Raw genomic sequence first — 22982 nt, forward strand, 5'->3', positions numbered from 1 at the left:
GATATTTTTGTTAATTACTTGCAACATTGTAATTTGGGCATAGTATATATAATCATGTCTTTTAACTAGGACTCAACTAATATCTATTACCTTCAACTTTAAATGTGCACAAATAGACACATAAATGCGTATAAAGTTGAACAAGTAAACACATGTGTCCTATGCGACATCATAGACATAGGACGTCATGTAGGACACAAATTGGCGACATATGATATGTGTGTCTACTTGTTCAACTTTATACAAGTTTAAATGTCTACCTGTGCATATCTAATGTGAGAGAACATAGATGAAAGTTGAAGCCAAGTTAAAGGATCATTTATATATTATGCCTTTAATTTAAGTTTTCCAGAATGTTGACTCGAAAAATGAGTGATTGACCAAAAAAAAAAAAAAAAAAGTCATCAAGTAATCCAAAGTATTAGTAGTAGACAACTTCAAAGCAACCAGCAAAGGGTCCATAGCTCAGTGGTAGAGCATTTGACTGCAGATCAAGAGGTCATCGGTTCGAACCCGGTTGGGCCCTTCAAATTTTTTGTATTATTTTTTTCTTTTTCTGAAATTTTATTTGCAAATTTCATGAAGTTATGAAGCCACACTTTAAATCAAGCTTTTAGTTTCTCATTTGTTGTTTAAGTTTATAAGTTTCTAATCAATTAGTCGAATCTCTATAAGGTAAGTTGGAGCGGGGACAAAAATGCATGAAAGAGACGTGTCTTTCTGTTTTTTTTTTTCATTTGACGATGAAATGGTATAAATTACTGGTCATTGACTCAAACAATAATGTATAAACAACAAACAATAACATAATCCAATTTATTTTAGAACATTATACTCCCTCCCTCGTCTCATATTAACTATTCACTTTTCTCTATACACCCCCTTAAGAATTTTTTTTTTTCAAAAAGATAGTATTACTAATTTACCTCTAAAGAAATTCTTTTGAAAGAACACAAATAACTTGTTTCATTTTCAAAATGAATTAATCCTAAAGATGAAATGGAAAAAAAATTAATTAATTCTAACTTAGTTTTGTAAATTGACAAGTATTTTAAAACAATTATTCATAATAAAGTAGACAACTATCATGCGACGGAGGAGTACTTTATCCCTTTCCAAAGGACATCCACCTCTATCATTAATAGTATTTACCAGAAGTTCACTCATAATTAGATTATATCGAGAGATTATAAAAAGGAAAAATAACATAAACATACACCATACAAATTTTTATCCTTATAAAGTAATTACAAAAATTTTAATTAATTATATATTTTCGTTGAATATATCGGGAGCAAATTATACATCTCATCCTAAAATAAAAAAATATAGTCCCCAGAAAGATATGGGTTTTTAAAATAAGCAAATAAATAACAAAAAAACAAAACTTTTACACAAATTCTCACCCTTCATGGCCCGTGTCAACACGGCCCAACATTAAGATATTTATTTGTCTTTTCAATCTTGATATATTTAAATAAAAAAAATTTAATAAAAAGATTGCATATGTTTTCTAGGATTCATCCGGAATTTAGAATGGGTTCAACATATGTTATTTTAATATGTACTTAGATAATTTAAGTTGTTAACTATTGTAATTTATAATATTTTTATGTAATTTTTAAATTAACATACGTTACTTTTCTTGTCTAAATTTTTGTGGCATTGATAGTCAATTATATTTTAAAAATAATTTAAGTTTTTAATGTTGTGATTTATAATACTTTTCTTCTACGATCGTAATTTATAATACTTTTAATGTAATTGTTGAATAATTTATGCTACTCTCCTTGTCCAGAGTTTTGTGCGATGATAGCCAATTATATTTTTTAAATAATTTAAATTTTTTTATCATTGTGATTTATAATATTTTTGCTATTTCAACTTATGTGGCACAATACTTAAATGACCATAATAATTAATTAGGGGTGATATAGTAAAATCACGACTGAAGCAGCGAAGCATAAATGTCTTAAATGACTTACAACAACTAATTAAAAATTACATAGCGAGATTACTATAAAAAATACTTGGGAGAAAATTAAGTGGACCTCATATAAGATGTCAAGTTAATTTGAAACATCAAGAGTTAATTTATCATTTTTATATCTATTTTAATTTTATTAAATATTAGTAATTTTTTTAATATTTAAATGACTTATAACAATTAATTAGGGATGATATTTAGTAAAACTATGGTTGAAGCAGCTGAAGCAGGCATGTCATAAACGTCTATTTTATTTTATTTTATTAAATATTATTAATTTTTAATATGTAAATGACTTATAATAATTAATTAGGAGTGATATAATAAAATCACGATTGAAGCAACTTAATCAGACATGTCAAAAATATTTATTTTATATTTTTTAATTAAATATTATTTATTTTTTAATACATAAATAACTTATAATAATTAATTATAGGTGATATAGTAAAATCATGGATTCAATATTATTAATTTTTCAATACATAAGTGACTTATAATAATTAATTACGAGTGATACATTAAAATTACGATTGAAGCAACTGAATCAGAAATCAGTCAAATTTTTAAATTTTTTTGTTAATTATTGTTATTTACAGTACTTTTTATTTCATTTTCAAATAATATATGTTGCTTTATATCTTCTTCTGTCTCATCCCAATTTATGTAGAACTAATATAATTTTGATAATCAATCAAATATTTTATGTTGACATATCATTTTATTATTCTTAATTTTTTAATACATAAATGACTTATAATAAGGGGGATATAGTAAAATCACCGTTTGAAAGACGATAATTTAATTTAAAACATCAAGAGTTAATTTCGCATTTTATGTCTAGTTTATTTTTTTATTAAATATTATTTATTTTCTTAATACCTAGATGACTCATAATAATTAATTAAGAGCAATTGATTATGTTATTACTATAAAAATTAATATAATTTTATCACATCCAATAGTAATCATCGATAACTCACCGGATTAGTATATTAATTAAATACGAGATGCTATATTTTGCATATGCAAAATATGATATTATTAAACATTATTGGATAGTGCATTATATTTATCTTTCACAATAATAAAATTTTACTATATATTTTTCTTTATTTCTTTTTGACTTGATACATATTGACCCAACAAATATTCTAAGAAAATATTCATTAGAAATTTATTTTATTAAATTAAATTTATTAATTTTGTACTTTAAATATTAGTATTTCTATATAAGAAAAAAATAATTTTAAAATTTAAATTTACTAAAATAAATAAATAAAAAGCTTAATTTTCTATATAAAAGTCAATTAAAATAATAAAATTGATTTACTTTAAATATTTATTTGCAATTAATTAAGATAATTTTTATTTTGTCATGATTTAAGCTGCACCGATAAAATTTTGAGAGTTGAACAGAACTTTTATCTATTTTTTAAAAAGTATTTTAACTTGTTAATTATTGTGATTTATAATAATTTTTACGTAATTATCGAATAATATATTTACTCCTTGTTTCCCAATTTATGTGGCTTTGATACAATTTTGAAAGTCAACTAAAATTTTTATATATCTTTTAAATATTTTAAGTTGTTAATTATTATGATTTGAAGTACTCTTTCTTTTATCTCAATTTATGTGGCATTACTAAAATAATGAGAGTCAATAAAATTTCTATATGTTTTTTAAATATTTTAAGTTATTAATTATTATGATTTGTGGTAACAAATTAGTTTTGAACATGATGGTCAATTTAATAAATAAATAAAATTTACTTCCAATATGTAGTTATAGTTAATATAAATTAATAGAATATATTAAATATTTAAACCATTATGATGAAACAATGGAATTACTATATATTGAGACATGGTATGTAATTAAGTAGAAGTAGGTGGATTTTTTGGTAATTACATGAGGGGACGAAACCACCTCTTCTCTATAATAGAAATTACAACAATTTCAATTAATTATTTATCTTCATTGAATATATCGGGAGCAAATTATACATCTCTTAATATATAAGCTATAAGACAGTAATAAAACAGAACAAGGACCGAATTGCATGAAGAAGATGCATGTTGGTTAGCCCTATAACAACATATTTGTAGCAGTTCTACAAATGGGATCTGTGGAAACGGTATTAGCCCCATCAATCAAATAAAAAGCTCAGGCACATACAACAACACTTAATAAACTACACAAAGGGATCACTAATATCCTTAACACGCAAGCCTTTAGGAACAAACTCCTAGCTCACCAATCACCATCCCATCAATGTTCTTCTTACTTTGTCCACAATCTGATTTCTACCAACCATAGTTGACAAGTCAATATTACAATCCTCGTCTAAAAGGAATCTGTACACTTCCCAATCATGATCTGCTGTACATTGCCTACCGATCTCCGCCTGCACAATCAGAAAATAAAGTTCATCCTCAATGTAGAAAAGGATTCCATAGCAATGTAAAGAACTGTTTTATTTGGTCATTAAACATTAGCTCTAGACTGAATGTAGTATGTTCGAAAACTCGATGCCACTAGGTTCAGTATTCTTACGGTGTTTGCAACTCTTTTGAAGGTTACTAATAATAGAAAAGCAATACGTTGGCTTTACATCTTCCGAGGAACAGTAAGGTTCAGATATGCTAACTTTATCTTCAACCACTTCCTTTACCACTTCCTTTACCAGTACATACTTACCGAGAAGATGCAGATCCCAAGGGTCTTTAATGCCAATGTGACATCATAGAAAACACGTGGTCTACCATTTCCAGATAACTCGATAGGATTTGCAACCAAAAGTTCAGTATCTGGTCCACGATTTGTTATTACAACGCGTAAAGGGTGAAGCATTTCCACTTTCAGACGAGAACAGACAGCATCTTGATTCTCTGGATCTACAATCTTTTTCCCATCCTTCTGCCGGATAAAAAGATCTAACTCCCGTTGACCCTTATTAACAGGTAAAAACCGACCAAAACAAATCTACATGGAAAAGAAATAAAACTATCAGCATGTTTTCTATTTTATCACGGAAAGTATAATGACTAAAATCAACTATATGCATTCTTATTTTGATGTCATCTCTTAGTGCCATCCATTATACAGTAACACAGAGAACACTTTAAAGTGGGGCAATGTGATGGTTTTGAAGGAACAACCAACTATTCAGATAATCGGTCCATATATAGCAGTTTGCCATGGATATAATAAACTGAAATGGAAAATAAAGTAGCATCTACTTTTCATGCAAAGAAAAAAAAAAGCAACTTTACGGAGAAAATATAGTAACATCCCAATGAGTATATTACTTATCTAGCATTTATTGGAGGGAGATGATTAGGCATGATATGGAGCAGTTACAACTTACGGAGGACATGACCGGTATGGAGGACGCGGATTAAGGTAGAGGGTTAGGGGATGGGAGTGCATCGGTAACAATAAGGGAGCGTTCTTTTGTTTCTCTAGTTTTTTTATTCGTGGTGCTGTATGGTTTCAGTTAGATAGTTCTTATTTTTATCTTGTGGTTGTAGCATTATCTTGTTGCTAGCGGCGTTAGTTTATTTTGCATTTATCTTTTGTGTCTGTTATCGGTTCTAAGCCAGGGGTCTATTGGAAACAGCCTCTCTACTGAGATAGTGGTATGGTCTGCGTACACTCTACCCTCCCTAGACCTCACTGTGTGGGAAAACACTGGGTATGTTGTTGTTGTAGCATTTAGCAGTAATTAATAAATAATGCATTAGTCAAATGTCTAATGGGATCAAAGTAGCCATAAATATCTGGAATGGGCATATTTCATAGTCACTATGTCAACAAAGTGAAGACTGAAGACGAAATCCAGAATGTATTGCAATGAAGAAACCGTAATTGAGTGAATCTACAAGTTGATGAAATATGTGTATGGACTTCACAACTCATATTTTCGGCAAGAACGAAATTCAAGTCCACCTGGACACCGATTAGATAAGTTGGGTTCAATTGGTGTGAATGTAAAATGGAGGAAAAGTCTTCGAGGGAAAGTGTACACACTTAAGGAAAGTATACTTCTCCCACCAATACTTCTCCCACATTGGTGGGAGAACAACTTTCATGTGTTTTTATTAAGAAACACGCCTTCAAGTGAATAGTGAGTCAAGAACCAAGAGGGGCCTCGCGCCGTCGGTGTCGCTCGCTCAGCTTCGGATTTGGATTTGGATAATAATTGATGAGATAAACTTTTTAGACAGTTTATTTGAAAATTGAAAAAACAAGTGGAATCTATTAATTCGAAAATCCAAAGAAAAACGAAAAATATTTTTTCTCCATAAAACGCCATGCAGATGCATACAAAAACGTTACTCAAAAGGGACGCAACCCTTCTAGAAAATGACACACTGTTTCGAAAAAGGGGTGACTATTCAGTCAGATGTGACTATTTAAAAAAGACACATAGTTTCGGAATGGACAGATATGACTGTTCTGAAGTGATACACCTTTCCGATGAATCATTGCTTCCTTTCCAAAGGGGCACTTGATGGCTATAAATACCTGCATTTTTTCCACAGGTATGTACGAAAATTTAAGGATTGAAAAACACTCTTCTACTTCCAAAAACTCTTTGTCATCATCTGTCGTTGAGTGTGTTCGAAGCATTGAGCGTGTTCGAAGAATCTGAACGTTTGAGGTACCGCCAGATTCAGATTGTGAGTCATTTTATCCTGGGAGGAAAAATTCCGCAACCTCGGGTACTTGAGAGGAATTAATTCCTTAAGCACACTCCGTAAAATCGGAGGACTTGATTCTATTTTTTTATTCATCATATTTCTTTAAATAACAGCTACTTCATCAGAGGTAGAGGTATGGACTGCGTACATCTTACCCCCCCAGACCCCACTAAGTGGGAATACACTGGGTTTGTTGTTGTTGTTGTTGTATATTTCTTTAAATAACATACTTCTTTGATAGTTTTTGTAGACCTTGCGTTGAAGGTGTTAAAACTTCATAGGTGTTCTTGATAGCGTCTTGAACTTGTGTTGAAGTGCTTGTGCAAAACATACAGATTGTGTACCCGAAACAACAAGATACATTTTGCGACTAAAGCAACATAAACAACAAGAATCAATAAGTAGAAAACTGTAAATCCAAAAGTCAGTACCTGAATACTGAAGTCTTTCAGTGTCCGCATAATGTCATAAAGAAAACCCTTGTGATTAATGCAACTAATCTGAAGCAATGTATGAGCAGGGCTCAGGGAGTTATCTATTGTTACACTAGCGTTCTTCAACTTTGTCATATCTGAACTAAGTGCTTGCGCATGAGATACATTATCTTCGAGTTTGCACCGAAATAATTCCTCAGCAACAGATGGTGAAAGAGAAGAGATATACTGAAGGTTGTCATACTTGGGGCCTGCTAATTGTAGCTCCAAACCGCATGATTCGCCCAAAACAGCATGCAATTGCTTAGATGTTTCATCTTTCCTAGCTTGCGTATGTAACATCTCTCTGTACATGAGATGAGATCTTAAGATTAACTTCTTCTTGAACAAAATAAGAAAAAACCATGATAAGAAAAAAGAAAGATAGTATTGTGGATTTGAATAAGACCGTTCATAGAATGAACTACTAAAGCAAAAGTCCTGTGATTTGCATAAACCCAACTATGGGCAGCCCAGTTGCACAAAGCATCTGGCATTAGCGGGTCTGGGGAAGGCCACACCCATGGGTTGTGATGTAGACAACCTACTATAATACAAGCATTAGTGGTGCTTTGACGGTTCAAAACTGAGACATATAGGTCACACGGGGACAACTTTACCGTTGCTCCAAGGCCCCCCTTCCCATAAACCCAACTATATCAGATATGTTTGCTCGATATCACAAGATATGGCCTTTCATCATTCATCCCAGTAAACAATTTGAAATAGTTGCAGGACATATATTACCCATTGTACATGTGAAGATAGTATAAGACAGGATGGGAGTATTAAAAACATCTCCACCAAACATCTATTTTTGTCGCTCCAAAATCAAAATTTGAATGAAGAAGAGCTCTTTCAAAAGAGAAATACTTGCAATCGGGTAAACATTATTAGACGTTTGAAAGGAAGCATAATGCAGAAGAGGAGTAACATATAAGTCTATAACATTGTCCGCGCAGGAGTAATTGAAAAGATTCTTCATAGAATGTCTGTTTTATTAGTACAGAATGAAAGTAAGAATGAAGAAAATAAGTTTTTTTTGAAACAGAGTTATTTATGATTAGTTGGATAAGAATATAAGTTCAGAATTTGCAGCAAATATCAAGTAGATACTTTTCCTTATCACTTGAACCCACTTGTCGGATTACACTGGGTATGTTGTTGTATACGTTTCTTTATCAAATTATAATTATTAAGCTACAATTAAAGAGCATTATGTATTATATAAGAGGACAATCTAAAAATGAAGCAAATAAGGCACAACCATAAAAGATAAGAAGAAATCGAATAGAATATTGAAATGTTTCCGTTTTGCTCCCTTGGTAACCTGAACCTACAACCTTAGGATTGGAGGTGGAATGTATTTACCATCTGAGCAACCCCCTCTTTTCATCCAGAATTTTTACTAGTTAATTTAGTGATGGTCGGTTACTTGACTGGGGGAGGGGGGACCCCGAAGATTCATTAACTCACATCATTTGTTCCTGTGAAGGAGCTTTTCACTATCCAATTCTAAGACGTGATAACAACAATAGGTTTATTACAACTCTATAACTCAGCATTCTAACAAAAGTGTAGAAATTATATACTTACAAGTTGTCTGTTATAAAGAAAAGGTCCACTGCACGGCCATCTGGAGTTTTTGTCACTTTTACCCTTTGAATGGTAAGCTCAAGCTCAGAGAGAACTTGGGTAACATCTAGCAACATTATGCAATAGCATAAAAAGAGAGCACTATATCAATAATCATAATCTGTGCACGAAGATTTGTCACTACCATGTAATAATCCTCTTCGGTCTGAGCTACAGAATGTCAATAAATAAACTGGAGAAGCATTAGCATGTGGGGACAGCTGGTTCAAATAAAATGAAACAGAGCATGATGGACAAACTGATAGAAGGCGCTGTTTCAAACTTTCCCATCTTTTAGATGAGGAAGACTGAGGAACCACCCATAACACCACATAGCACCATATCCCATCCGTTGAAACATCTGATTCATAGAAACCCGGGGCAATTAGTTAAGATGTAAAACCAATGGAGAAGAGAGCATTATATTTTAGCTAGATAAAAAAGGAGTGATAGGTAGGTTACTGAATTGGGAACAGTATCAGATTGCAACATCTTTTCTAGAGAATGGGAAAACTAAATCAGTAACCACATTGAAGTCTGCTAGCTAAAGATGTACAACCCTGATTTAACCATCTGGGATAACAAAAATGAAAGCTTATATGGCTACTTCAATTCACAAATCTCAACATACATATGTGATATGTCACAACACAAACGATAAAGAATATCATTATAAAACTGTATAGTGCATGTAAAAATGATGATACTGATTCAATATTGACTGATTCAATATTGAACATAAATTTAGAATTGATTGGTCTAGATGAAAATGTTTCCTTGAAGAAATCATATTGCAGTGTTTAATTATCTCAGTTTATAGAAAATGTTTCTCCTAGTAACCATTTTTCACCAAAAGAGAAAAGGTAAACTTCCATAACCCTGCAATGAAATCCAATCTCTCATATAAATATCCAAACTCTTGCTCCGTATCACTTTGCACAATCAATACTTTATGTTGTGATAAAACTTTTAACAAAAAAAAAAAATTACCGAAACACCATCCTCTACCCCGTGCAATTATCATATGCATTCTCAACCAAACACTAGAAAATGATCTACAAACTTTGTTTCTTCAGAGTACAACAACAACAATAACAACATACCCAGTGTATTCCCACATAGTGGGGTTTGGGGAGGGTAGAGTGTACGCAGACCATACCACTACCTCAAATGAAGTAGAGAGGTTGTTTCTTCAGAGTAGATATACAAAAATTACATAGAGAAACAATTTATTTCCTAGGGAAACATCAGTTAAATGCATCCTGATCAGGAGTGGATGCAGCATTGAAGCATTGGGTTCATCAGAATTAGTACTTTTAACAGAATATAAATTTATCTGTAAAATTCACTGCAATTGCAACAAAAAGTAGGCTTGACCCAGTAAGTTTAAATCTTAATCCGCTACTGGATTCCTAATTGGTCTTTAGATAACTTTTTGCAAACATTTTCCATAGGAACTTTCTGCAATCAGTTTGAATCACAAAAAGGAAACCAACCTTCCCTAAACATGAAACCTGAATACTCCCATCAATTTGTTTGCCGGTTAACATGGAATTTAAGAAAGTAAAGAAGATTGTTTAATCTTATGGTCTTAAATTAAAGATACTTAAAATGTAACAAAATGATCTTAAACATGTCACCTGCAAAGTTAGAATTCAAGAATTGCCAAAAAAAGGAAAGGAAAATAACATTATTTTAAAAACAGACTATAACAACATACCCAGTGTATTCCCACAAAAAGGGATCTGGGGAGGGTAAAGTGTGTGCAGTCCATAGTCCATACCACCACCTCAGATGAAGTAGAGAGGTTGTTTCCGATAGACCCCAGCTCAAGACAAATAACAGTATAATAAGCAAAAAAAAATATAAAAACAAACAACAAAATAGGGTAATAAACTCTAGATTATAAAAGAAACAAGACACTCACAAAGTAATACTATGAACTCTCTATCCGAAATCACAAACATAACCAAGACACCACGAATAAGAAACTACAAGACACATGCATAACACTATGACTACAGGTATATCGATAAATAAAGCACTACTCCCTACCAGTAAGAATACCTCCTACCTACTAACCCTTTGCCCTAATTCGCGTACTCCACACCTTCCTATCAAGGGTCATGTCCTCTGTAAGTTGTGCCTGCTTCATGTCATGCCTAATTACTTCCCTTTAATATTTCTCCGGCCTACTTCTTCCCTATTTGAAACCATCCATAGTAAGCTTCTGAGCATCCGTGCACCGACTCATCACTTGCCCAAACCATCTCAACTTCACTTTCCGCATCGTGTCTTCCACCGAAGTCAATCCCACCTTCTCTCGAATAATCTCATTTCTAATCCTATCTCTTCTAGTAAGTCCACACATTCATCTCAACATCCTCATCTCCGCTACCTTCAACTTTTGGATGTGAGAGTTCTTAACTGACCAATATTCCGCTCCATACAACATAGTCGGTCGAGTTGCCACTCTGTAGAACTTACCTTTAAGCATAGGAGACATCTTCTTATCACACAAGACTCTCGAAGCGAGCCTCCATTTCAACCACCCTTCACCGATACGGTGCATGACATTCTCATCAATCTCTCCATTTCCCTGAATCATACACCCAAGATACTTGAAATTATCTCTCTTCCGAATGGCCTGAGAATCCAGCTTCCCTAGCACGTCAACCTTATGCGTCAAATCACTCAACTTCTACTTCAAGTACTCCGTCTTGGTCGTGCTCAACCTAAACCCTTTAGACTCTAGGGTATGTCTTCAAACCTCCAACTTATCATTAACTCCTCCCTCGGTCTCATCAATAAGAACTACATCATCATCAAATATCATACACCAACGCACCCCCCTTGAATATATCGCGTCAATACATCCATCACCAAGACGAATAAAAACGAACTAAGAGTCGACCCCTAGTGCAACCCAGTCAAACCAAGAAAGTGCTTTGAATTTCCTCTTACCGTCCTCACACGAGTCTTCGCTCCGTTGTACATGTCCTGAATCGACCTAGTGTATGCCACAGGCATACCTCTAACGTCCAAGCACCTCCACAAAACCTCCCTTGGGAATTTATCATACAGATCGATGAACACCATGTGCAAGTCCTTCCTTTTCCTATACTGCTCCACTAATCCCCTCACAAGATGGATGGCTTCGGTTGTCAAGCAACCTGGCATGAAACCAAACTGATTCTCGAAAATCATCATGATCCTCCTCAGCCTTAACTCTACCACTCTTTCCAAACTTTCATAGTATGACTCAACAACTTGATACCCCTATAGTTGTTGCAACTCTGAATGTCCCCCTTGTTCTTATATAAAGAAATCATCATACTCCATCTCTAATCTTCTAGCATTGTCGCCGTCCTAAAAATGATATTAAACAACTTTGCCAGCCACTCCATACCTGCCCCGCTAGTGCTCTTCCAAAAATCCATCGGAATCTCATTTGGCCCAGTCGCCCTACCCTTACGCATCCTACAAATAGCATCTTTGACCTCCTCAACCTTAGCACACCTACAATAACCGTAATCGTTACACCTCTTTGAGTGGTCTAAGTCCCCCAGCACTAAACCTTCGTCCCCCTCGTCATTCAAAAATCTATGAAAGTAAGACTGGAATCCCCTCCTAATGAGAGTGTCATCCACCAACACTTTGCCATCCTCACCCTTGATGCACTTTACTTTGTCAAAGTCACGGGCCCTTCGCTGTCTAGCCTTGGCCAGCCTATATAACATCTTATCCCCACCTTTCTCCTCTAAAGTTGCATACAAGCTCTTAAAAGTTGCTACTTAGCCACAGTAACCATTAACTTAGCCTATTTTCTAGTTAACTTATACTCTTCCGTATTTGTCCGCTTGTCCTCGTCATCTTTGCTCTCCACCAACTTCGCATAAGCCACTTTCTTAGTCTCTACCTTCCTCTTAACTTCAACGTTCCACCACCAATCCCACTGGTGCTTACCCGATTGGCCTCTCAAGACACCCAACACCTCTCTAGCTGTTTCCCAGATGCAACCGACAGTCGCCTCCCATATACTATCCACATTCTCTCTACTCTCCCAAACCCCCTTAGTTGTCAACTTCTCCCCTGTATCCAAAGCATTGATCACACTTAATCCTCCACAACCCACTTCTTTTTGTCCTTCTTGATTTCTACGTCCATCACTAGAAGCTTACGTTGGGTAGAAAGATTCTCACTAAGTATGACCTTACAGTCTTTACATAGCACTCTATCATCCTTCCTAAGGAGCAAATCTATCTGCGTCTTGGCCACCAAACTACAAAAGATAATAAGGTGCTCCTCCTTCTTCGAGAACCTCGAATTTGCTACCATCAAACCAAAATAGCAAAATCTAAAAGTGAGGCTCCTCCTTCATTCTTTTCCTCAAAATTGAACCCATACCTACCCCATTCCTATGCCTCACGCTACCAGAGTATCCAACTTATACCCGTCCACATCCTTCGCCTTAGAGCCTATCCATTTGGTCTCCTAGACACAAGTTGTACTAGTCCTTCTCTTCCTAAGAATCTTCACGAGTTCCATGGACTTACCTTGAAGAGTTCCTATATTCCAAGACCCAACTCTCAACCAATAGGCTCCCTATCCCGCTTAACCCTACTACCCTTAAGCCCCAACCCCAAGCTCGACCCTAACCCAGACTCCAACCTTCCCGTGGACCCCAGCCCCGACCCCAACCCCGACATATGACATGAACCTAATCTACCGTCGACCACCAACGCCACTAATCAAAAAGAGAAGAAAATAAGAAGACGCGCAAACCTGTAGCAACTACGAAGACAATAATATGAACACAAGCTCACAACAAAAACAGGGGGACAGAACAATGCAAAGGAAATTAAGGACTAAAAAGAAAATAAAACAAACAAATTAGAACATAGGTGAGTATATTTCTACGATTAAGAAAATGTAGAAGAAAAAAATAACTCTGGAAAGATCAAGCAACACATAATTGACAATTCATATATAAAATATAAAACCAAACAAAATTAAAAAATGTTTGGCAGAAGAAATGGAATAGTAATATTAAGAAGAGCTGAATACCTCCTTTGACAATGTAGAGACCAAAATCAAGGATGGTGCGGCAGATATCACAGGCAAGGCCAGTTTTATCTGGACAATTCACCGTAATTACATTAGGTTCCCCTGCCCTTTTCCCTTTCTGAATCATTACTGTGTCGGTGTCATCCAGGGTGGAACCAGGGTACTGTAATGGATTCATCCAAACCTTCTTGTCTAAAAATTACAAGGTCAAATTAGTTTTCTTATATATAAAAAAATATTGAATCCCCTAAATTTATTTGTGTATTACGTCTTTATATTTTTAACCCTATGAAAATTCTGACTCCAAAGTATGGGTGCCGCGGTCAAAACATAAAAAAGTATGGATGCCTTTTTTTTGTTGTTGCTGTGAACGCAAAATCTATAAGAACAGCTCGACATCCCAGACAAAAATTCTAGAACAGCCCTTGAAGCTCGGTCATTTGTGTGTTCGCGAGAGTGCAAGTGCTGTAGTTTGTCGTGATTTGGAGAGTACTTAGTTGTGGTCGTCAGGGGTGACACTGATGACTGATGAGTGTTACGAGTACTATTCCCTCAGTAAACGTGGCACCCTTCGTCGGTATTTAGAAAAAAAGAAGTTTTTGAAACTTACCATCTAAAATTTTATTCTTTTTAGTTTAAAATAAATAAATTTTATCTCAATGTACACTTATTATATTTTATTTTTCATGTTATTATTTTTAAATTTTTAAATAAATTTAATTAAATTTCTTAAAATTCATAACCTAAAAAATATAAATAAAAAATAAAATAAATTTTTTTTTTAACATATCTCTTAAAGAACAAGCGTTTTATTTATTTCGAATATTGAAAAATAATTCAAAAATTTATTTATTTTGAATGAGAGAGTAAATATTTGTGTCGTTAAAAAGGAAATTTAAAATTAAATTAATTTTAGTTATAATAAATGATTTTTTTAAAATAAATTGAGTAAAAAAATAATGTCGTAAAAATGAAATAAAGGAAATAGTATGAATAAACACGAATTACTCACTTCATTGATTAATTGGTTATTTTACTAGAAATATAGATCAAATTTTGATCACTTACTAAATAAAAATAAAATTAATTATTTTTTTTATCCCTACAATGAATATACTCTTTGAAGATTTCAATAATATTTATTTATATGCGTGATGGATATTATTTATAACTTATATTTATGTTTATTAATATGGACAAAGAATATAGTACTCACTCCGTTTTATTTTAGTTGACCCTATTTCTTAAAAATATTTATTTCAATTTAGTTGTTCCATTGATGAAATCAAGAGAATTTTAGTATGTTCTTCCAATAATACCCTTATCATTAAATGACTAAACAAGTTATATATTCAAATTTATATTTTCAAAATATAATTAATAAGGCTAATTTGGAAAAATAGATTCCTAATAAATATTTTTCGTAATGGTTGTGTCAAGTCTATAGGGGGCAACTAATACGAAACGGAGAAAGTAGTAAAATTGATCATTTAATTTATGATTTCTTAAGTACCGCACAAAAGGCAAAGTGTTCAACTAACATGAAATAAAGGGAGTATATATTTTAACGTGACACGTCGTTTAGAAAAACAAAGAAAATTTTGAATCTTGTAATTTAAAATTAAAGTTATGTCATATATATCAAAATGTTATTTAATATTGTGTTAAAAGGGTTGCTAAAAAAGAATAGGATTTTTTTTTGGAACACACTAAAAGTATTATTTTTGAAATGAATGAGATATGCAGCTCTTTATGGACCATCTAGAAGGTTGGGACTGTGAGCTAAAAGTGACAAAAGAGTTTGAAAATGAGGTGTAGATAACTCAAGTCTTAATGATTGAGTGGGGTGACAATTATTTTATTATGGATTAAGAAAGTTATAAAAAATTGAAAATAACCCACAAGTTTTTAAATTTATACTTTGATCTAAATGTTAATGAATATAATGAAAAACTTCTCATTCATTGTTGTTTTCTCTCTCTTCGTAATTTTTTGTTGTTCATTGTTGCTTCTGTTGCTTTATTCATCATCTTCTGCTTCACTATCATTATCTTCTACTTCATTATCATCTTCATCTTCTTCTTGTCGACCATTGTTGTTGTTTTTACTGCTACTGCTACTGCTGCTACTTTACTTGACCAATTTTTTAGGTGAAATTTTATTTTGTATATCACTTTCCACTTTGGCATTACTTCATAGGTGACTTTGGTAAGTAAAATTATGGTTTGTAGTTAAATTTGTCATCTGGGTACACTGCTACTACTGTTTTTTCAATAATGGATATAGAACCAGTTCATGAATACAACATAAGAGCTCACAATTTAAAAAGATCACTCATCTGTTGTAACAGAAGACTCATATGTTGGATTCATGTTTATGGTTCTATAGTGCCCGTAATATGAATCGAATAGATGATTAATCTGTTGCAACAGATGAGTAATCTATTGCAAAAAAAATTATTCTGTTACAATAGATGAGAAATCTGTTGCAACAAACTATTTATCTGTTGTAACAGATGAGTAATCTCTTTGGAACAGCACAATATAGCTCCAGCCACAAACCCAACAGATAACCCATATATTTCAACTCTTGCTATTGCTACTGGATTCAAATTATTTCTTAATCGTCGACATGTTTGTTGAGAAAAGAATAGATAGAATGAAATATAAATAAGAATTAAAACGTCAAAATCGATCAAACATAAAGTTTTTATTAAACAAAAACAAATAAAAATACATAGGCTAAAAGAAAAAAATAATCTAATTATTATTATTATCATTATTGCTAGCCGACCAATTTTCAACCGACAACAGTGCCCTCCTCAACCTCCAGATCTCCCAGAGCATCCTTGCTTTCATGGCAGACAACTCCTTTTACAGGTCATGAACCTACATTTGAAGTTCCCACACGGTGTCTTATAAAATAGCAATATCCCACACTAGATCAGCCATATCTAGAACACAAATGAATTAACATAAAACGTAAAAACAAAAGTAAAGAAAGAAATTTGAATATAATACAACATATACTACCAATTGGGTATATTTACACATAAAACAAGAAAAAAACTTACCTAAGTCAGGAAAGAGAAAGAAAGTGGTTGAAGGTGTAAAATGAAAGATAAGATGCAAGAAATAAATAGAGTGTAGTAGAATGAACTAGCAAGGAGAGACCTATTTATAGAGGATTGAATTTGAATGAGTTAGGCAAAAAGGCGCGACTATTCACCTCTATTTATTAATTGTATACAAACTGGTGACTTTTTTATTACTGTGAAATGTTATGACTTAATTAAATTAAGTTACTGACTAACTTTTTGATTATTGTGATAAGTCATGACTTTTCAGCTTATTATTATTAATTAGTTCTTTTCAATAACTATTTTTATGACTTTTCAGCTTATTATTATTCTATATCTGTTGCATCAGATAACCTATCTGTGACAACATATATACCATATGTTACAACAAATCAACAACCTGTTGCATCAAATAATCTATTTGTTGCAATATATAATAAATTTTTTTTAATAATTATCATATCATTAATCTAAATTTGGTGACTTTTATATTATATAAATTTTAAAACAAAAATGACAAAAAGTTACAACTCATCGCCTATTTAATATTAACATCAATTATTCAAATTAAATAACTATTTTTTTGTAATTATAAATTATTTATTTCCTTATTATTTTCTGTGAAAAGAAATGACTTAATTAAATCAAGCTGATGAGTTTTTTATTATTGTGACAAGTCATGATTTTTCAGCTTATTATTATTAATTAGTTTAGTTCTTAAATCTAAATAACCTTTTTCTCAATTAAAAAATCGAAGACACCTTTTCAATAACCATTTATTTAATAAAATAATAACCATTTTTATTGAGTTGTGGCAATAGATTGTATATTTGTTGCACCAGATAACCCATTTGTGGCAACAGATATACCATCTGTCTCAATAAATCGACCATCTGTGTTAGGAGCTTTTTTTATTTCTTCTAACAGCTAATTCATCAGTCACAACAGATGGGGAATTTGATACATCAAAAATATTGAATGTGTTAGACAAAAAGTTACGACTATTCACTTTTTTTTAACAATCATCATACACCTTAATTAATTCAATGTTGTGACTTTTTTATTAAATAATAAATAAATAATTAAAAAATGGTGAAAAGTCACGATAAGTTATTAAAACTAAATAACCGTTCGTGACGATTATAAATTGTGTTTATCAGTTATTTTCTTATTATTTATTTACGAACCATTTTTCATATTAAATAATCGAAAAGTCATGACTTTTCATCCTCTCAATAACAATAATCTTTTTTTATTAATAACCGTCTGTTGCAACATATGATCCATCTGTCGCATCAGATTAACCGTTTGTTGCAACATATGGTTCATCGGTCGTATCAGATTAACCATCTGTTGCAACATATGGTTCATTAGTTGTCTCAAATGATCAATCCCTACCTCCAACCGTCAACATGTTGAGAATAAGAAATAGACAGAATGATAATTAAATATTAAATAAGAATTAAAAATTCAAAGTCGACTAAACATAGATTTTTGAATCCACTATACACAAATATATATAATAAAAAAAAACATACCCTTGGGTAGATCCAATATTAAAAAAGAAAATGCATACTCTAAAAGAAAAAACATAACCTAATTATTATTACTACTATTATTATTATCTTTAGAGAAAATAGCCAAATGCCCCCCCAACCTTTACCTCAAATCCCAACTACACACTTATACTTTGCGGGGGTCCTATGACCCCCCTAAACTATTTTAAAGTGAAATTATTACCCCTCTGAATGCTAACATGGCACGAGAGTGTGTCAAATTTTTTTATTAAAAAATTATTTTTAATATTTCTTTACTCTTTTCTTTATTTATTTTTAATTCTTCTTCTTCTTCTTCTTCTTGAACTCAACAATGGCATCTTCAAGAACTCAACAGTGGCATCCAATCCAAAACTAATTTATCATCTCCTTCGATATAAATCATAGTAAACGGTCAAACTACATCAATTACCATTTCATCCAAACTAACAATCACCTCCCTAAAAGCACCATTCCTCGGAAGACTAAGATTATTCAAACTTACATACTCATTAACCAAATTACCATACCAAGAATCATCATTCTCATGAAATGAAACATAAACTTCCAACAATGCTCTATACACATTTTGTGGAATCTTGAAATCTTTTAACTTTACATCGATTGAATTTTCAATCTCAAATCATAAATCATCATTCAAATCCACATTTCTTGAAATTGAAACAATCAAATCAGCACCATAATCAAAATCAATACCAAATTTTTTCACAATCATAAATTCAATATAAATTTTCATACTTGAGAAATTTTTAAAAAAAAAGGAAAGAAAAAGGAACAAGATTGAAAAACGAAACTTCTGCTTGGCATTGTATCAAATATTGTTTGAGCATAATCTAACATCCCATTTCTTACATACCTAGAAATCATACAGTTCCTACATTCTTTTTGGGGCATTTCATCGAAAAATTTGTGTGCTTCCTCAACATCACCTTTCTTGAAAAAACTAGTAATTCTTGAGTTCCAATTGAACAACGAGTTTGCAATTGAACTCACATAACGAATACAGAAATGCAAAATTTTATTCCTGAAGCAAATGTGTGAAGCCGTGCAAATTTTCGTTCTTGAAGTAATTTTTTTTTTCTAAATTTTGAGTTTAATACTCCACTTTGGATTTACTATTTAACAAAATTTTGAGATTTAACAAAGGTTTGAGATTGAAGAAAATCAAATGAAGAGAAAGGAAAAAAAAAGAACAAGAGAATGGAGAATCATTATTCTGGAAGAACATGAAATAAATGAAAAAAAGTAATGAAATTGAAAAGGAAATTAGAAAAGAATACAAAGGAAAAAATATAATAAATAAAAGTAATTAATTTTTTATATTAAAAAAATAATATTACGTGGCATGACGTGGCAACGAGTGCAGCTCACTGCCTGAAACAATGTCTGGGTGTCAGTTTTCAAAGGTGTAAATATTCCACTTTAAAATAGTTCAGTGGGTCATAGGACCCCCACAAAGTATAGGTGTGTAGTTGAGATTTAAGGTAAAGGTTGGGGGGGCTTTTGACCATTTTCTTTTATCTTTATTATTAGTAGTATTAGTATTAGTATTATTATTATTGTCAACCGCCAATCGTCATCCCACAGCAGTAGAGCCCTCCTCAGCCTTGGTCTGAAATGTCCCAACTCCCTCCGGAGTTCATGAATCTGCCTTTCAAGTTTCTGCAAGTACTTGAGATGAGTCACCTAGTACAAATCTGGATCATCCATATCTAGAAGTGGAGTAGAATGAACGAGTAAGGAGTGTAACGACCTAAAATTTTGATGAAATATGTGAAACTTGTGATTTTATGTGATTTGACTATTTTACCACTCTTCGTAATTACATTATGATATTTTTGGGCTATGGAAGTGATTGACATGATTTTTGATGCGTTTTGGTATTATTTATGAAATATTGTGGTTTTTGATGGCTTCGAGAGCCTTATTTTGGACTTATGTGAATATCTTATGATCCGTGTGACGGATGTCCAAACGGACTATGCCAACAACTCCAGAATATCGATTTTAGGCTAGGTAGACCTTTTGTTTGGGTCCCAGTGCACCCGAGCTCATTTTGACATATTGATCGGAAAGTTGAAAAATTAGAAATATGAGTGTGGGATCCACATTTGATCGAAACGACCTCGGGTTGAAAATCTGACTTTGCCAGCAGATCTAGAATATTGATTTTAGGGTGTTAGCATGTTTGGTATGATTTTATGACTTTTAAACCTCAATTCGACCCTCGATTTGGAAAATTATAATTTTGGGTTTCAGGATTTAACTTTTTGAAAATGATATTTTTTTGAAAATCTGATATCTCCATCGCGTCCGAAACGTCGAATTTAGTGTGGTTGCATAGTTCTCTTGCACGTATCAAACTCTGAATGCATTTCGGGCACCTGTTGAAGTTCGGAGTGGACTTTAACAAAAAAAAACTACAGTTTTTTTGGTTATTTTAGTGCAGATTTTCTGCACTTGTAGAAAGATTTTGGGTCAATTTTGCTCATTTTTCATCTTGCCTCTTGAGAGTTAAACCCTAAATAGTTTGGGAGCTTAAAAGTGAAGCTTGTGGGAGCTTGGGAAGCTAGATTAACATCTATTTCTTCGTTTTATTACGGATTTAAAGTAACAATTCACCCCTTTTCTTAATAATTTCTGGATAAATTCCTCAAAATCTCAAAAATCTTAGGGCATGATTTTAAATTCAAATTTCACTCTTTTCATTTGAATAATACTTTTATCTTATAATTACTAGTTTTTAATCAATTTAACCTTCAAAACAACTCAGATTCTTGATTTTAACCCAGGTTTCAAAGATTTTACCTAGTAAAACTCAAAAAATAATTTTTCTTCGATTTGAACCCCGTTTTTTATTTGATTTAACTTGTGTTTTCATCTGTAGGTTCCTAAAAATATGGGGAACATGTTTTTGAAGTAAATTTCCAATTTTGCCTTTTTTTTCAAAAACTCATTTTGGGGGTTCGTTTTGATCCCGAATCAAAAGTAGTTAATATGGGTGTCGTTGGTTTTGTTTTGATGCATAGATTTTATATTTGATGTTTTAGTAGAGTTTGATATTGTTCGTGAAAAGTAAGATCGCGGGTTCAAGTGTAGTGGACCGATTTTAGTTTTCGAGGTAGGTTATTGCTTAACTCTTTCAGACTAAGCTAGTAGTAAATAATGATACAAAATATATGTTAAGGGTGTGAACTAATCATAAAAAATATGTATTTATGTGTTGTGATCGTGTGGGGGCCTATATGTGATGTGATTGTCGAAATTGAGTTATTATGTGATATATGAGACCGTGTGGCATCCTATGTGATATTAATAGCCTTGAATACACGTGAATAATTGTATTGTATTGTTAAGATGTTTAATATGGTACCATTGATGTATTAAGATTATATTCATACTTTATTTGGCATATGAGACATGTGAAAATTCATGGATGAAACTAAAATAATGAGTGGATATTAGCTCACATAGTTGTGGAAATATATCATTGTGGTTGGTTGTGAAAATAATCATTGTAATTGGTTGTGAGTATTACATCCTCATATCATACTCATTCATGAAATATTGGTACCACCGTGACGACATCTGAGAAACACTGGCAACACTTTTTTAAAACCCTCCCTGAAGGATGTGCTGGAAAGAAGATATTACAACACCTTATAAAACCCTTTTTGAGGGATGTTCCAGAAAAGAGATATGAGATATGTGGATTATATACGGGTTGACGAACCCCCGATGGGTCCTACGTCAGGAAGCTTTAGTTCCGTAGGTGTATACGGGGATTGTGCGACGATCTCGGAGGTTGTGCGACGACCTTGTGCATCATCATCATCATATACATTGAACTTACTTTATTGTGTTTATGCATGTTGTATTTTCTTATTGACGTGTCATCTATGTATTTGTCTTATCTCCCTTTACTTGTATTTAATGATCTTGTATCTACAAGTTCTCTCTTATTCTATTTATATGTGACATAATGTATACTTGTGTTCTATATCTTGGTGTGTTTTTGTAAAATATATGAGATATATTAGAACTATTAGTGCAAGCAGTGTGGGCTACTGTTGTGGGATATTTTCTGATTACAAGTGACATGCCCTTAGTGTATATTTTGTATGCTTTATTTACTACTTTGCTTAGTCGGCCTATGATACCTACTGAGTACAAATGGACTATACTCATGCCTACTGCGCCCTTTTGGTGCTGGTCCTAGCTTGAGTACGCCTCAGCTTGCTTGAATCGGATGATTGTTAGAACTTCCAAGGTAGCAGTTGGACATTCATGCGTCCGAATTTCACCTCTATATTTCTACAGTAGTTATGTCTTTATTAGTATTCGGAGACATATATTATTTATTTGTGGTCATTTTTCTGATGCGTTTGACTCTTGGATTATATTAGTAGTTCTTACACTATTGACACCTGGTTTCAGGTATGATTGGTATTTTGGATAAGTTCTTTCCGTATTGTT

General features: G+C 32.6%; 1 protein-coding gene and 1 non-coding gene across 4 annotated transcripts; one reads left to right on the forward strand and one right to left on the reverse strand.

The window, feature by feature from the left end:
- Window positions 1–454: 454 nt before the first annotated feature.
- TRNAC-GCA lies at window positions 455–526 on the forward strand. The gene has a single exon. It is a non-coding gene; the product is annotated as a tRNA-Cys (tRNA).
- A 3501-nt stretch (window positions 527–4027) lies between these two features.
- Window positions 4028–14430, reverse strand: LOC107873522 (ACT domain-containing protein ACR9). 3 transcript variants are annotated; one of them, XM_016720389.2, is made up of 6 exons: window positions 13872–14428; window positions 8950–9165; window positions 8766–8871; window positions 7128–7476; window positions 4691–4975; window positions 4028–4397 (listed from the first exon to the last, which is right to left on the reverse strand). In XM_016720389.2, exons 1-6 carry the CDS (start codon window positions 14047–14049, stop codon window positions 4251–4253), a joined length of 1281 nt encoding a protein of 426 aa, XP_016575875.1. In that variant the 5' UTR covers window positions 14050–14428; the 3' UTR covers window positions 4028–4250. The 3 variants fall into 3 exon arrangements, with proteins under 3 accessions (XP_016575875.1, XP_047270613.1, XP_016575876.1); XM_047414657.1 differs by lacking the exon at window positions 13872–14428 and adding an exon at window positions 10525–13451; XM_016720390.2 differs by lacking the exon at window positions 8950–9165 and having other exon boundaries at window positions 13872–14430.
- Window positions 14431–22982: the final 8552 nt, after the last annotated feature.

Source organism: Capsicum annuum, chromosome 6, assembly GCF_002878395.1.
Source record: "Capsicum annuum cultivar UCD-10X-F1 chromosome 6, UCD10Xv1.1, whole genome shotgun sequence".
NCBI lineage: Eukaryota > Viridiplantae > Streptophyta > Magnoliopsida > Solanales > Solanaceae > Capsicum > Capsicum annuum.